This window comes from Rhynchophorus ferrugineus, unplaced genomic scaffold (genome assembly GCF_030347505.1).
Source record: "Rhynchophorus ferrugineus isolate W39M unplaced genomic scaffold, kcgeb_rfMv2 rfM2, whole genome shotgun sequence".
NCBI lineage: Eukaryota > Metazoa > Arthropoda > Insecta > Coleoptera > Curculionidae > Rhynchophorus > Rhynchophorus ferrugineus.
The window spans coordinates 48,519,675-48,538,247 of NW_027472581.1; the positions used below are offsets into that span (position 1 = coordinate 48,519,675).

Genomic DNA, 18,573 nt, shown 5'->3' on the forward strand with positions numbered 1-18,573 from the left:
TCGCCTCAACACTGTTGTGTTATTTAGCTACTTCAAATACTCACTTAGTTTCAACGAACAGTTCACCTTTATTACCTTAATCATTTTTGTTATTTTATATATTTTATTAAACGACCTTTAGCCCCAGAGATATTCGATCCCAGTACGTTATTGTTGCAGAACTAAACTCTTAGCCTGCATGGATACTCGCTGGGTTCTATATTAATTAATCACTACTTTGATTTCATTCAAATAATTATTCTCAATATAAAACAAATTTAAATATTTTGAATCCGCTAGGCCTTGTAGCTTATATTGCAGTATATTATACGCCTTGTTTTGCGACGGGTAAAACAAGTGACTGGTGAAATGTGTGATTTTTCAAATGTTGTTTAATGTTTCACGAGCGACAGTATCGACGGTAATGACTTGATACATAAAACATTATCGGCGAAGAGGAATAGTGGGCGAACCACAAATTTAAACAGAACAGAAACTGTCGAACATTAAAGAGTATTATAACCAGACAACATAAAGCTACCTCGTTAAGAGCACGCAGATCCAGTTCAGTATTACTGTTTCGACAAAAAATAATATGGCCACGAAGCTCAATATTCATGAAAGGGTTGCAATTGTTAAATCCTTTATAACGAAAGCCAACGTTAAGCTGCGCAAGGAGTGGTACAACGATCATAAAACCTGGACATCTGATGATTGGAAAAATGTCCATATGATTCAACGAATAATCATTTACGCAAACCAAAATAAATTAACACGAAATAAATATGGCCACTATAAAAGAAAAAATAAAAAATGACCAGGGCAAATTGTTGTATAGCCTCAAATGACGTTTCCCTGTCGAACTCAAATGCTGACAAAAATACTTGGATAAATGTTTAATTTGTGCATTGTAAAGTCTCTGAAATAAAAGTGAATTCTTAACGTCAATTCTTGTTATTAGAAATTTATATTTCACTCCAATATTACAGTAAGACATTATCTGTATTGGAATACATTGACCATTAAGGTGAATGCAATACCCATCAATATGCCACACAGTTTATTAAACATCCTGCAGTCCACGATCTATTCAGCTCAATTTTCGAAACCGGAATCCAATCTATCATCAAGAGAATCGTCGACGCCCAATAGCCAAGGAAGCGGCGCAATAATGTACCATCAAGGAGCTATCGCAATTGCGACTGATTATAGGAGAGCTGCATTATCAGTTTTATTAATGGCCGTTATTTGGTTGTAAATTTGCTACTGTAAATTAATTATTTAGCCTTGCCAAGACTTTATATTTGGCGAACAGAGACGTTTTGGACCGATAATAGTCTATTAATGTTATTTTATGATTGTGCAATGTCTTTCAGGGTTTTAGTAGTTTCTTAAGTCGGGTGTAAAGGCTTTTTAAAATAACATAATTTAATTCAAAGTAGTGCTATCGTAGTTGTAGTTGCCATTAGCAAAAAATAGTATAACTGTGTTTCTCTATAATTTTAAATTAACCTTCCTATACTATCAAAATAACAGATCTGTTGATCTATTTGTTAATCTAACACTATCTGGAAGCTGCTCAACGGCTCAAGTCTTGTGTATAAAATCATTTTCTAAAACTATGAATTTCTTTTAGGCTAAATTAAAAGAGCTACCACTACTATATGGAACAACATTCTTAATTTTGGGAATTTCTTGACACAGTAGTAGGTAGGTAAACAGTTTTCAATATATTATTTAGCAGTAGCAGCAATTTCTACTCATCTCAATAGTTCTGTTATTTGTGATATTACTTTAAAGCGAACTGCATATCTAAATTTCTCAATGTCTTCTGCCCTTTCAATTGTAGCAAAGTTTTCCTCATCGCTATAATGAGCTTTGTCGGAAGATCCGATCGCAAGCACAATTTTTGTTAATGGACTTTGATGGCATGGAGTAGCAGACATTGGACGCTATTCATGGAAGCTTCGAAATTCAATTTTAAATATGCATTGCTTTTGTTGAAGAAATCTACGTCGAATCCCACTAAACACTTTTAGAAACGTACGGTCTGCAGTTCAATTGGAATATATTATCGAATTGTCAGTTCTGGTTTCAACTATCTAAAAGCGGTGGATAGATTCTGGTGTCAATGAAAAAAGGCTAAAAACTTGATGACAATGAATTGCAAGACTTATGACAAATCAAATTAAACTCTGACAAATTTTCAGTTAGCAATTTATGAGTCAATAATTTAAAAAAGAAGCAAACAACATGAATTTACTGAAAATTCGAACATTTTGAACTGTGTCAGCATATCGGTTTCATTGCTTATAAGACATAATAATATAAAAAAAACACAGTTTTCTGTAGCATATTGTGACTGGTAATGAAAAGTAGATTCAGCCTCCAGACAATCTCAATTGTAAAAGGCAATGGGTTAGTTCAGGTGAGCCATCCGAAATTATACTGAAGCGGCCATACAAGCTATAGCCATTAATGTGTATTAGGAGTGTAAAATGTATTGTAACTGGTAATCGATTACGACTTCAATAAATTGAACTATGTATTGTTGCAAAACATACTAGTAATATCAAGTAACAGATACAGAGTCGTCTGGTAAGATAACGCTTGGTTACGCCTTTAAACAGTCATGAAAGATATACTGTTGAAATTCTAATGGAAAGTCCTCCTGCACCCAGTATATTCACCAGACGTAGTATCTTCTAATTACCACTTGCTCTAATCGCTGTACACAGATTCGATATTCTGAAGCCGTGCGAAAATGGATCGAGCTGGAATTAAATCGCTGGCAAATTAACATTGTTCTATCGATACAGTATTGCCACATCATCTCAAATATGGGAAACATTTGTTGGAAATATTTTGATTTATATATATTGTAGAGGTTTTGCTCAAAAAGTATCTTTACAAAGCGAATGAAAGATCAGATTGCATTCCAGTACGTAATTACAAACAGTAATTTACTTTATATGCTTCTTATAGTTATGCTTGTTATAGACCTTTTGTTCTCAGTTATTGTTTAATTGTACTAGTGTTTTAATCATTTCCTTAATCAATTCGCAATCATTCTTTTCAAATATATATTAATAAAAAAAATTATTATAGATCCTCTATATTTCCCAAAACCCGTTAAAAGATTTTCGTCTGACATGAGCACCTTCACTGATATTTTCCACAAATTCTTGAGAGACTATTTGTTAAAATTACATGATATTTAGATTATTTTAGAGCTAAGAAAAATTCTGTGTAACTTGTTAATTATTATATAAAGTTACTTATATAAAGGGTATATTGTATAATTGTATGAAATGTGTATAATTCAGAGTAGTGACATAATAATAATATTATTTTCGTAATGGAAATTAACTAATTCGTAATGTATATAATTTGGTAAACACAGAACGTCATGCTGTCTCAAATTTTCTAATTATTCGTTTACTAATTCTCTGAAACGCCAACAGGATTATCTCGCTTGAAGAATCTTATAATGATTTAAAAACAATGATAATGTTTATAGGGCTGCTATACGAAATAAGAAATTGCTGAATGGCTCTTGTGAGCAACTGATTGATCCACGTAAATACGGATGGAATTATGAATTTACAATATTCTTAAAATATTGTAAACTTATATTGAAAATATTTTTATATATATGTAAAAGGTGTTTTTTAACGTGGAATTGAAATGCTGCCATAAAACTAATCGCAAGTAATCGATTGTAATTTCCATGCTGTTTATTGACAAAATTTTTAAGATAAAACAAAAATGTGAGCAATAGAAAGCAGGAGAAAAGTAACCAAATCATATTAAACACCTAGTATTATATTTTATGCAACTGATTTTATAATATTGTAATTAAAGGCAGAGTTATAATTTAAATAAATCATTACATGCAATTCGAACGAAACTGGAAACCACTCATTCTATTTATAAAATAGATCTGATATATTGATGTTATCTGTAAATAAACAAGTTCCATGTAGGCTTACCGAAGTAAAGTCTAAATTAAACTCAGTATAACTTTAAGCCCGTCGATTTGTATAATTAACTAATCAAAATACAGAATCGAGCCAATATACAGTCTGTATGCAAAGTGGATCCATATTGGTATGTAAATCGCTGTTATGAAATGTTAATCATCAAATATCGCATTTGTAACTTAACGAATGAATAACGACAAACTGCGCTAACAAGAAAGTTGCCATTAGAACATATCATCGATGGCATGGTAGTTTGAGCAAAATGTTTTGTAATTCAAATACGATTAATTACTATTTGCTTCAGGTAATTTTTGAATTCCATCTCTTAACAATATCTGGTCTAGTATTAATTTGTGTTTTCTGCGAAAAAGTAACAATAGTTCATCAACGTCTCGCTTTCTCAGTTTATAATTTGTTTATACACGCAAGAGAAAAAATTGTTTTTATTTTCAAAGCTCAATCTTTTAAGATAATTGTTCAAATTTAAATTATTTTCGAATATATAGTTGTTTAATTATTTTTATTATTTAATTAATATATTGTTACTAGTCGTTTCCATCTAACCTACAATTTGTCTTTATGATACCTTAAAACTAGATATATAACTAGGAGGGCCCATCGGCCCTATCTCAGTCTCTGGTGAAATAATGTCACTGCTGTGTTTTTTAATATATGCACCTCACTACACAACACTACACAAGATCAGATGATTTCATTCTTTTGAGTCTGTGTCCTGTTCTGGTGGTATCCAATAGTTGTAAAATTTCAATATTCGTGTGAGAATGGATTCTTTCCTCATGCCCCTTACAATTCTATTGATTTCTTGACTTACTGTGGGTATCTGAAGGTCTCGATGTAGGTAATCAGTCAGTAGACTATTTTTATTTTCAGATGTTCTGTTTTGTTGCCACTTTTTTCGTAATTTACGTTTTCCAGCTACCATTTGCTTCACTTCTTTTGGATAATCAATTCCTTTAGTTGTACTCTTAATTTCTGGAGTATTATTCCAAGCAGCTTGTTGAATATCTACTACGAATTTTTCTGCTTCAAAATTTAATTGTTTAGTTGTCTTGAGGGGTACATTACAATTCTTTTGTTCACTCCTTCAGCAAATCCTTCCCAGTCTCTTCTTTTGTTTGTTAACGTTGGGTTTCTTTCTTTTCTTATTATATTTTCGCTCAACGTCAGGGTCATTGGCGTATGACCTGAACTTGGCTCAAAATTTTCTTCGGCTTTTATATAGTTGGATTTTATGTTTCTTACTATGAAGAAATCTAACAGGTCTGGGGTTTTCTCTTGATCAGTCGGCCAATAAGTTGGTTTTCCTATTGACATGTAACTACATCTTAGTTCAGCAGCTGCTTTATGCAGTTCATTGCCTTTAGTTGTTGTTACTCTGGATCCCAATATTGTATTTTTTTACATTGAAATCACCTCCAATTAAAAATATTTCTCCGAGGTTGTTTAGAACATTCAAATAATTTTCCTTTTTTTGATTGTATCATGGAGGATAATAAATTGCGGCTATTGTAAACTTGTATCTACTTGATTTAATAGTTACTGCTGTTACCTGATTTTCTGCTGTACTGAGCCCTGGTTCTTGATGGTGAGAAATGTTTTTTTTATTATTATTGCACTTCCCCCTCTTGCGGTGTTGGCTGGATGTATGGTATGATAAAATGTATATGCTCTAAATTTAATAAAGGATTCTTTTGTTAAATGAATTTCTTATATGAACTATCTATTTTTTGTATATCTAGGAATACTTGTAGGGTAGCGTGATGTTGCTGTATTCCATTAGTATTCCAAACTGCTATTCGGATATCTTTATTTGCCATTTCGGGTTTTGGGGCCACTGGCCTAATGTTTTTCAATTCTAGTTTTTCAATCCTTTCGGAAAAATATTCGATAATTTTTTCTTGTCTGTCCAGCTTTCCTATTAGTTTAAGTAGTAATTCGTTGGTGGTTGCTTCATCTTCCTTTGTGTCTCTTTGGTTATTTTGATTGATACTTTGTGCTTAAGTCATTTCACCAATAACTTTGTTATATTTTTTCGGTTGTTTCTTTTCACTCATTGTTTCTTGAGGTTTAGCTTGAGGAGCTACTCTATTTCTCCTCTTTTGTAGTGTTTTAGCAACTACACATCCTCTATAACTTGCCGGATGCGCTTCATTACAGTTTGAACATTTCGGCTTAGCTTCTTTGGGTTTTCTACACTCTGTGTTGATATGTTTACCTGAACATTTTACACATCATTCTCTTCTGCGGAATTTCTGTGTGTGTCCATGCAATTTACATCTTTTGGATTGCGGTATTAAGTTCGATTTTTTTAGAGGTTCGATTTTTATTTCGACTCCTAAAATTCTTTTAATACCTAAAATGATTTTAGAGTCCGTATCATATTCAAAGGTTAACATAAATAGAGGTAATGGCTTCTTGTGGACTAAAGTTGTTATTTTTGGTCTCTTCATTTTTTAAAATATTTGTCGCATTTAAGCATTTAAACCCATTTTGGTTTAGTTCTGCGATAATTTTTTCTCTTTAAGCTGTTGATGGAAGCCCTCTTGCCATAACTTTGATGTCTCTGGTTTGTTTGTCTTCATAAGAGTGCCACTGCAGTTTCAGCAAGTCTAAGCAATCTATTCTTTTGTGAATGTTGTACGACATTCGGCGTTCAGTTTTATTTCTCCATTGTTTAGTACCGTTGCTTTGAATACTATATAGTTGAACCTCAGTGTTTCGTAAGGCAAGTCAGAGTCGGTAACATTACTTACGATAATTGGGGGTGGCCTGGGCATTCTAATTTCTTTTTTCTGTTCATTGTTTTGTTTTATTTTTATTTGCCGTGGTGAAGATCCTGGGGAGTTATTTGCTTTTCTTTTTTATTTTTAACTGTTATCCAGCCTACTTCTTTCTGCAATTCTTCTTCATCTGTTTCGTATGTAACAATTGGACTGCTTTTGTTGGCTTGGTGGTTTATCGTTGTTTTGTCGTTGCGCTCAGAGCTTTGTTTATTTAGTTGTAGCTAGAGGGTATTATTTGTTTTTGCATATTGACTTTTCGTTCATCCACGCATTGTAGAGTGCCTGTTCGTTCTGGGTTCTAGTTGTGTTCTCTAGATTCAAGACTTCAATATGTGATACGCCTGATGTCGATATTTCCATTTTATCCGTTTTTGTGCAGTGTTCTCCATATATTTTTTACGTATTATTGAAATAATACTGTTATTTTTATGTTTCAAATTATTCTACGCTGCATTTGTGGTCCAGATGTTGGTTTCCCTTAACGTTTTATGGCATTTTGCATTTATTTTCTACTGTACTGACCTTTTTCCGATCGCACTTTCACTATTTCACCAGTCTTTAAAATGTTATTGTTAAACTTTTTTTTAAAGCCGCGTTTGTGACACAAATGTTGCGCTTTTGTTTCGTTTCACTGACCGTCTCTCTGAACATGTCTTTACTTTGTGAAAGTCCAACGTCGACTCATTTGCTTAAGTGAAGTGCCATCTAACCGCAACACCTATAAATAAATATATAAGTCTAGACAACATTCCAATTTTTTCTTTATGTTCTTCCTAAATAGCCAGCTTACTCCAACAGTAATGTCCACCTGACAGAACCTCTCATTTATTATTTCCTCCATTTAGTGATTCGTTAATTGTTTTTTGGGATTGTTTTTACAAAAATAGTTAGAAAGATTATACAATGAGACTTAAACTGAACTTGAACTCTAATGTCCAAAGGATGCCAGTATCTGTTGTGAAAAAGTAACAGTTAATGATTAATATATTGAAAAATAGTGGTGTACCGCAAATTAAAATTTTATGCTTCGAATATTATCTGGAATTATACATTATAACATTTCAACAGCTCTCTAACGGGATCCACATATCCTATTATAAGAAAAATAATATATTTTCATGTTAATAGTAGTTAAAATGTTAATAGAAACGAGGTTCTAAAATATAACATTTTTACTTTTGTTAATTTGTTATTAATTAAATTATTTAAGTTTAATTCAGTTTGTATTTTTATTAACTTTTTCACCAGTTAGAGAAAACTATTTTAATTTATAAATGACTACCAAGAGTAACTGGTGGATTGATCATTTCATTCTTATTATTATCTTTTATTTTCAGTTATAATTTTTTATAGGTACTAAGGGGAGTTTCCTGATGCGAGTACAAACGTAAACATGATGGACATTAAATAACATTTTACTAAACAAATTCAAAACATAAATGGATAAATGTAACAAGAGAAAATAAAGTGAAAACTGAGTAAATAATAAATAACATATAATAGCTTTACAAAGAGAAGAGCATCAAAATAAATTTAATGCTTCCGTAAACCCGGAAAAAAGCAATTTAGAATTAAATTTCGTTCATTCTTACAACTTCTGAAGAGTACCTGCTCTCGAGCTCTTCAGCTAAATAACCGTCTATAATTAAATATAATTACAATGGCAATTCGAGGCGATTTAACTGCAGAAACCTTTGAACGTTGACTCGAATGTAAGGCGAAGCAGAATGACCAACAAACGTTCTCGAAAAATCCCTACAGCAAAAAAGAAACAAAATGGGTAAAAGCGCAGCGACAATTCAACGTGCGGTTCTAAAAATCAAATTACCTTTGAAAATTCGCTGCGGAGGTTTCGTACAGGAACGGAATAGCTTATAAATGGAATTGTTGTTGACAAAGTAGATGTTTTTTTACGATTGTAGCTTCGCTAAAATAGAAATAGCGATGAGTGCGGGATTTCGGACACTTATTTTCTGAGAAAATATTCGTTATATGGCATATGACATATAAATAATATGCCTATAATAGCCTCTTTATATAAGAATATATGAATGGGATTACTATAAAATAATTTTGAAGTATTATACCAATTAATATTGATGGCATAATAAACAAAATTTTATTTCGTCTTAAGTCTTTCGTTGAATAATACTCGTGTATGATGTTAAGTTATGTTACAATTGAAACATGTTACTAATTGATCGGCCCATTAGGAATATATATATATATATATATATATATATATATATATATTCACATTCGTCTGATATTCTACTGTATTCACTGGTATTTCGAACATTTTCTTATTTTTCAAGAATGTGGGGTCATGCAATTTAAAAACAAATGAAGATAGATGAACCACCTACAATTGTAAATCTCAATGGCATTCTATTAAAGCAAATCTTGTAGTAAATATAATGTATTATCTGTCACTGCAGGAAGTGAAGAGATTTAATATTATTTTAATTATTGAACATTGAGTAATACTCAGGGTAATAACACAAGTCTACAACAAAAAAGCTGTTTCAGTATTTTCAACAATTTTTATGTATGCATGTATGCCGAAAACGAAAATAATATGGAAATATGATTTTTGAAGGATGCTTTTAAAATCCAATACGATTCAACATAAAAATGTATTAGGCTGTTTAAAAATTAAAATAAATTTTAAAGCTGTTGTCTATCCCTATGGCGGTTTTTATTTTTCATTACTGTAGGTCATTTTGTATACCTCAAACTGAATTAAAATTGCAAATTAACAAGCAGGATTTATCAAATTTCTTTGCTTTTTGTGTCCAAGGGATAGCAGAAATCGAAAAAATCATTGAATTAAAAAAAGTTGGGCGCCGAGGGAGTTTAAAGACAGTCAAAATATCTCTCTCCAAGAAACAGTGGTTCCATCACATAAAGTTCTTCCATCGCTTCAGCACATAAAGTTGGGATTCATGTGGCAATTTGTAAAGTCACTTCTAAAAGCTAGAGAGCGGATCAAATACATAGTTTCAAAGCTTCCAGGCCTCTTAGAAGGAAAGATGAAGGAAAGTGTTTTCGTCGGTACAGACATTAGACGAAAAGAATACTAGAAGTATTTCAAGGTTTTGTTTACCTAATGAATCTAAAAAATATTTTCTTCATTCCCACTTCGTCTACTTTCCGAAGAAGTAGGGAAATTGGTATCAAAAGCAAGGTGAACGATTTCACCAGGACATCATAGTAATAGAGAAAAGATATCAAAGACATCAGACTACTGTAAGACGCTTTGGTAGACTTTCCAGATTTTTCTCACAAGCGAAAATTCCCCAGGAGGAACATCTCTTGGAAAAATAAGAGGTTTTAGAGGGCTAGTGAACGTAGTTAAAATATATTAATGGTTAGAGGATTGTAAATAAATGTTATTTTCTAACTAATAACTTAACAGACTTAATAGTAAAAAAACATGCAATTCAAATAAATATTACGCGGCATAATATAAATAGCTCATAAAAATTTATTTTGCAGACTTTTATAATTACTGAACAGTCTACCCTACTAAATTGGACATTTTTATAAAACAAAATTACTTCCCACTCAATCTTATTGAGTTATTAGACACATATCATATAATACTGAAAAAAAACGCAACCTAACTCAAACTCACAAAGAACTTTCAGGCGACTTAGTTATGTTGATGAATTTGCCTTTCTCATGCACTTATATACGATCGAAGAGGTCCAAAAAAATGAAAAATGGCTACGAATTGAAAATGATTTTATTAAAATACATAGTAGACAATTTTCTCAATAAGCGCCTTTAAGGTGTTTAAAGTGAACAAACGATCATAATACACTAAATCACCTAATAAAACTAATCATATTAACCTGTTCCAAACGCTTGAATTCTCAATTTTTCAAATATCGCAGGTTGGCAGACATTGCTGCGGTCTGGCGTTTGTAAGCTTGTACTATTGAAGCCAAACATGATATTTAAAGCAAGTTTTTCAAATTTCTCTTTGATATATTTAAAATATTTTAAATGAATTTATTCTGCTAAGATAAGACAAAAAGCTAAAAAGTGGTTTATTCCGGTTATCAGTATACTATTATATTCCATTGTAAGAATAAAAATCTACTACTTGCTAAATAACATAGGTATAAAAAAATATGGAGACAATTTTCGAAGGTATTACTAAATTGTTTTCAGACAGATCTGGATGTAAAATAAAAGTTTGCTGGTAGAGGAACAAAAAAAGGGTATTATAAAATATACTAGAATACAAGAGAAGCCTACTGGAACTGAGGCTGCGAATGTAAATATGTCTACAGTGTAACATAAATATCGAACACATAAAGATATTTTAAATAGAATGCTTGTGATAAGATCTGCATATTCATCTCCAAGATAATATTAAAAATAAAGTTGTTGCACCAAAGTTTTAACTGTGATATAATTTTATAGAATAGCTAAGATATTACTGAATTCTAAAAATAATATACAATAAGATTGAACTTCAAGAAGGACCATTTACGAATAAATTCCAATTATCAAAGCAAATCGAACTAATTTCTACCTTTGTTCTTTCAAATACATCTCCAAGATGTCTTTTAAATATATTATTCCAAAGGCACTAGAACTAAAAATAAATGAAACCTATTCTTACCTTGGTCTGTCGTCCTCGGCCGCCATACCCCCCACCGTCGGGCTGTAGTCTCTGTAAGAAAAAGCCAAATTATCGTCTTACTTTCTTCTTTTTCTTTGCTCAGTAAAGCGCCAGCATGCATGTAAAGCGAACGAGAGACTCGGAGGAACATTCAAAGCAGCCTTTTAAAATCTAATTATTGATGTAAAGGGAGAGGTTGACTTTTTCATTCGGTGCGCGGAAGTTAGCAAGGGATATTGAATTGAATGAAACCAGTCGCGAAAGTGGCAGATTTGCATTCCGAACAGATAGAGAGTGAAAAAGGAGAACAATGAAATGAAATATAAACTTTTTAAATTAAATTTTCTTAGCTTTATATATATACATATATATATATATATATATATATATATATATATATATATATATTTAAAATAACAGTGAACTCTCGTCATCAAGATGTATAATGTATTGCTTGTCGCAATTTGTAAATTCGTTTTATATCCAGAAAATATTTTCCTTTTCCATTTTATTCTAGTTACTCGTTTTAAAGTAATTCGTTTGGTTATCGTTTAGTAAATCGTTTGGTTATCGAACATCTGCAAGCTTCTTCAAAATATTAGAAATAATAACTATAAGTTATAAACCAGCAAACGTTGTTCTAACGCTTTGCGTGTTTTTATAAATGTCAGATCGCTAATTATCAGTATAGTATTTAAATGGTGTAAAGAAAACCCACAAAGAGGTCTGATGGAACTTCTTATATTGTTCTTCATGCTGGAAACAGGAATGGTTTTATTCCTAAAGCAGAGTTAGTGTTTTACTTCAAGTCTAGTGGCGACTACCACATGGAAATGAACTATCACACGTTGTTGCTCGGGTTTGAAAATAAGCTCTTAGAGAACTTGAGGAACCATCAATTGTCGTCATAAACAATGTATCATATTATATTACACTGGTAGAAAAGATCCCGACAACTGCAACGACAAAGACACTAATTATTACCAATGGCTTGCAAAACGTAAATTAAATTTTGAGGAGTACATGCTAATTTTTCAAATTGTTATTAGGAGACATAAATAAAATATATAATTGATTTTGGTCTAATTTATTTTTTTATAAATAGGCCTGTGAAAAGGTACAATGTCGATCCGATGCTGAACAATATGGCGTAGAGTATTAGGTCTTTCTTCCCATCTTTGCATAATCATTCCAATCGAATTATTATGGGGTGTGGAGAGGAATTACTATAATGAACATGCTGAGAAGGATATACAAGCAAGAACTATTTAGATATATGGAAAGAAGCATTGTTTGCAATAACACCTTTAGCCTGTATGAACTCCATCAGACACACAGAAGAAGTTGACATATGGCGGATGGTAATGAATCGTGAATAAGTATAAAATCGTGTGTAATTGACAGAATATAAATGGTTCGGTTAGTTAGAATATATGAGAAGAGGATAACTATTTTGCAGATGTAAAGTATTGATTGATGCCAAGTATTGACTTAGTTCGGTATCATATGTCCTGTTACCTTGATGCGTTGTTCTTGAAGTATTTATGATAGCTTTTAGGGCCTTTTGTAGGTCCGTTAACAGTTGTATAATGTAACCAGATTATCAGATATGCCAGAAATGTATTTACTTTTGGTTCATTTCGATTGCATATATTTAGTTGTAGCTGAAAGATGCTCTTGAAATTATTTTCTCTCTTCTCTGTCTTAAACAACTTTTTCGAATATAATAATTAAGTGATGTGAGAACTTGTGCAAAGTCTTAATAAGGTCCTTCGAACGGGATGTGTATTCTAAAGCCAATTGTAGTAGTGACTCTCATGTACGGTGTAAATAAGTGTAGTGATTGCATAAAACAAGTTTATGTTATGCTGATTAAATCAAAAGAGGGTGACAGCCAACTAATGAAAGTTATAAACAGTTACAGGAAATTATATTTATGTGATGACAGCAGTATTAATATTGGCTTTCTGACATTAGAGCGGGAGATATTATGAATATTAATATGTTACTGTTAGTATTTTTGTTGGATTGTTTCAATTATCTTGATAACCCAATGTGTATAACATCTAATAATTTGCCTTGGATTTGAAATTTTTAACATGATAAGTGTCCCATATATTCGGACATGCAATAGTAGGGCCACCATAAATCACAGGTTTTTATTCAATAGAAATTCTATGGCACATTCTCCGTTGCATAAAGTATTATTTTAAATTAATGTACTTTTATTAAACAATTATTAAATTTATAAGTAAATATGTAGGACGTCTTTGCTGCATTTCTACAGTCAAGCCACGAACATAACAGTAAAACAGTTAAAGTAATAATAGACTAGTTTCTTTATTTATAACGTAAAACCCTTGATGAACAGTAAAAAGGTGTATACTTGTTAAATGTAGTAATATCTATTGGTAGTATCAGAGATTTATAAAAATGGTGATTTTGGAACTGTAGCTTGTATACGTTTCTGAAATATTCGATGTTTTCACCAACTAAACAATGCAACAAACATTCGTCGTATACGAAAATTATTGAAAAAAATTTACCGATGTTGCTGCAAAGCTCAAAATGCGATACATTAGGGGCATGAAGAAAACGTGAAGAGTATTGACAGTAAACAGTATTAATCAGTCTGTTCATGATGATTCGATTTCGTCTCTGATTAGAAAGCGCTTAAGTGTAATTGAGCATACAAGGCATCATAACATAATATTTTCCATGGATATCAAAGCAGCACTCGTGTGCAATTCAGTTGGTGTAAAAGCTAAAGATAAGTTTGGATACCTGTTTTAAACACAATTAAATAATTAAAGTTAAAGTATAAGTTGAACTATTTCAAGAGTGCAGCGAATCCGATAAGCAAATATTAGAAATACCTTCGTCAAAGTAACTGTTTGTCTCAACGTTGCATTAGTACCACTTAATTTTTTTGAAATAAATTCTGAAATTGTTTATTTTAATACTAACATCCTTTTGATAAAGGAATTGATTTTCAAAAATTTTTCAGACTGTCAAAGCGTTTTCAAAATTATTAGCAGTTTTTTCAGTTATGCTTGAAATACTTATATCATACAGACATGATATATAAAAATAATAAATGGAAATAAAAATTAATACTCTTTTCCCCTGTTTCATACTGTTTCATTATATCTCCTAACATTATTTTTAATAATACAATATTACCAGTGTAAATTGACATTAGCCAAATATTTGTAGTATATTTTTGAAAATATTTCTGTCGAGAACAAATTATTTACATTGATAAAAGCTTGAGCCCCGTTATTAATAGACAGAATTTAATTATACGGATAAATATTTTTATTTAAAATATTTTAGTAATTCAGCGAGCAACGTTCGTCATAATGTTGGGTCATGTTTTATCATTAAGCGTCTCTTTCTACCGTTTACAATATATTTCGATAAATATTTGAGCGCAAATAATCGAAATATTGCGGTTTTGAATTTATTAAGCTTTACCTAACCGAATCAAAAAAATATTTAAATATTTGAACTGAAACAGAAATTTCCGTATACATCAAATTGTATTAATTGTTAGCTTATTTAAACATTTCAAATAATTGATAAAGTATTTATGATATAGTATTTGCTTACTCTATTTGCTGATAAGTATTGATTTTTTACACAGATATGGGCATATATGAAATTTAGCGTGTAGTAATATTTTTTTAGTATTTACTATGTTTCTTTTGTTATTCAATATTTATTAAATTTATTTTAACTAAAACTAAAATTGTAAATTCAATTGAATGTTTAAATGTTTAATATGCAATAATCAATTAACACGAATATAGTACTCTTAACCATCACTCTCTTTTATTCTTTAGCTATTATTTGACCTCTGTTGTTTAAATATTTTGTTCTGCGTTTTAGTAGTACATCAATAAATAATTGCTGGTTTAACTACTCGTATTTAAATCATAAATAAAAAAATCTACGTGAAAATATTAAATAAAGAATGGAGATAAAAGAATATCTCTTATTAAATTAGGGATATTTTTCTAATAATCAACATGTTATTATGCTTTATTTTGTAGCTTTTTATTTGATTTTTGTATACGTTTATAAGTATTATTTAAAATTAACTTTATTTAATGGGTGTGTATATAGTGAAAACAACGGGACCTTCTGTTGAAATAGCAGTGTCTAATACGGAAGTTGATCATATATTTGAATGTTACGAAAGGGAATGTTCCATTATATATGACGGTCTATAAAAGACATTGTTGTGTTAATAAAATGCAATGTCGGTAGTAATAATTGTTGTGGTATCTCTGAAAATAACGTTGTAACAGTTTCTGTATATATGTAATAAAAAAGCTTTTAGGTGGTTATATAGAGGGAATTCTGATATATAAGCTTAATATAATATTTGTTTATTAAAGAAGAAATAAAATCTATAGAGAAGTATTAGTAAACAATAAGGAATGATTAATAAAAATGGAAATTGTATGCCTTAGGAATTCAATTACATTAATACTGAACGGTACTTTTTGTTTTTTTTACTCGGCTTATTACCGAGGATTAAAAGTGGACCCGGAGAAATACTAAGGGTAAAATATCATGATTTTAGCCTGGACAATCATCAAAACTATTCCCAAATATGATCTATGTATTTGGAGGGATTAATAGGATTTAATATACGATGAACTATTGATGAACTCACAAAGACTACAATATTTCTCCACAAGCTGTACAACATACGTCATATTAACCAAGCATTGCTTTGTTCCATAACTATTAAATGCAGTAATTTATGAATTGATATAGACATCAGCATTTATTTCAGGGTTGATTGAAAAAAATCTTATATCTTATGTTAGATATGCTTAATACAATATTAATTTACAAATTAGTGCAACTCATTACTTGTTGCGTTGTACTGGTATTAATTCATAAATCAGATGTATTAATATGTATTTCTTATCATTTTAACTACTTTTTTTATCAAAATAAATACAAATTTATTCCAAAATCTAATATCTAACATATTTAGTTCCGACGAATCTCAACACTAAATTATATATTTTTTAATTATAAATTTTTTTACTTGTTGAATAACGAATAAACAATATCATATATGTATATTGTTGAAATAGTATAACAAAATTAAAAAAAAAGTATAATATGTTAAAAACTAATGGACATACGCAATTATTTAGATGTGTTGATTAAATTTGCTATTGGGTATTTAAAGTTTTTACTGATTTTTCGTAAAATGTCTTTCTTAAGACAAACAAACAAGTGGTGAAGGCAGGTTTTGGACAACTGCTAAAGTTTTACTAATGAAGAAGTCGGTTGTTTTGTAAATACTGGTCGTCTAGTGCCTTAATTTGATGGCTTTTAGAGACGGTTAACGGAGGGGTGGAGATTTGGGTTAAGTTTTTGATTAAGAACCTTTCACCGGAATAACAATCGTCCTCGTTGAAACAGTTTTAATTGAATATTTTCCTGAAGCGGAACATGGCTAGTTACAGTATCTTGAAATCTAAAAATGCGTTTTGTTTTGTTGTTATTTTTGATACATATATTTTATAAGATATTAAAAAATGTTTAAAAATATATTTTAAAATATCTGTGTTTAGGTTATAAATAATGATTAAATCTTCTTGGTTATATTTTCTAACCACGGTAACTAATCAGATAATAGGACTAGTATTTTACTTTTCTAAGAAAAGATAAAAAACTAAAATCCATACACTTTTTAAAAGCAAAAAATTACAACATTGTATCTCCTATACTTTTAATTCGCATATTTATTCAAATAAAAATTCCTATTATAATAGCAAATATGTGATAAAGCAATATAAGTTTTAGCATTTGACAAATATTTCTTAAGATAATGTTTTCGTTTATTCCAAATTATTCCAAAGTATTCCAAAGTTAATAGGAAAGGAACATTTTATTTAAATTCTAGAATTAATTTTATTTTACGAAACAAATTATGGTTCCTAAAAGATATTGAAAAGTTCAGCGTTAACATCTTAAGAACTGAACCTATTTTGGCCAAAATACCTAAATATAAATAAAACTGACATAGAAAAGGAATAATTATCCTGAAAAAAATGTTGCTTCTAAGAAGATATGTAGTCGCACGGTATGATGAAGGCGTCAGTAATGATATATATAGGTTCTGAGGCCTTATTAACAGGACAGTCGTTCGAAAATAGGTGTTAATACTTCTCTATTCGGCTTAATGGACAATTTATCAAAGTAAGTGTGATTTACCATCTAAATCTAAGCTGGGAATGAACTGCTGCTACCTGACAACTCAAAAAAGTTGTACCAACACCTTGGATAATATTATTTTCTAAGAAGCTTGCTTCTACCTTGAATGATATAATTCAAATAGATTTAAAAAACCCTTAAATATATTTCTAGAGGGTTTTTAAAAGATGGTAATTCAATTAAATAATACATTTTAAAACACGACCAATAATGAATGTGATTAACAATTAAATGGGTTGTTAGAAAATCATGAAATATAGGTCTATATGAATTATAGCAAAACGGCATTATAGCTTTTTTTGATAAAGTATTTTTTAAGCTTTGATCAAGCAGTATACATCGCATGAATGAATTTCATGTAATAGGTGTTGATAGTGAAAGTTTGCAATATTGAAATATTTTCTTTTAGTCGACATATCATAATTTAATAATGGACCACTAGAACTATTAAGAAAATATTTTCTTATTTTGCCGTTAGAATAAGCTATAGGCCTAACAGCACGTACTTGTTGGGTTCTTGTCTGCGTTTTCATTTATTTTTTAAATCACAAACACAAATAATCTTTTTGCCGGATCATCAGTTACAGTATCTTCAATAAATGCATTACTATAATTGTTAAGTAGCAAATTTCATTAGAAAAAGGTAATTAACTATAAAATATATATATTTTCATAAAAAAATCGTCTAAGTATGTAATTGTAATTTTTTTCAGGAATGTAATATATGAACTAAAAACGTATTAATATGAAAAATACACATACAAGGATTTTTTGTTGTATTTTATTGATCAGATTAAAATCATCAATATTCTTTAGAAAGGTAATATTAAGATTGAGATTATATATTTTCTGATAAAAAGAAATTAAAATACGACGAAAGGTAACCCTGGTTACTTAGGGTGGACTGTAATAAAGTTCACTTTGA

General features: G+C 30.3%; 1 protein-coding gene across 1 annotated transcript in view; it reads right to left on the minus strand.

Annotated features, from left to right (window-relative positions):
• Nucleotides 1-18,573, minus strand: part of mmd (disintegrin and metalloproteinase domain-containing protein mind-meld) — a 308,125-nt gene that overhangs the window by 205,945 nt on the left and 83,607 nt on the right. The window contains exon 4 of the mRNA XM_076395404.1: nucleotides 11,403-11,453. Coding sequence (XP_076251519.1) covers nucleotides 11,403-11,453 — 51 coding nt within the window. The remainder of the gene's footprint in view (nucleotides 1-11,402; nucleotides 11,454-18,573) is intronic.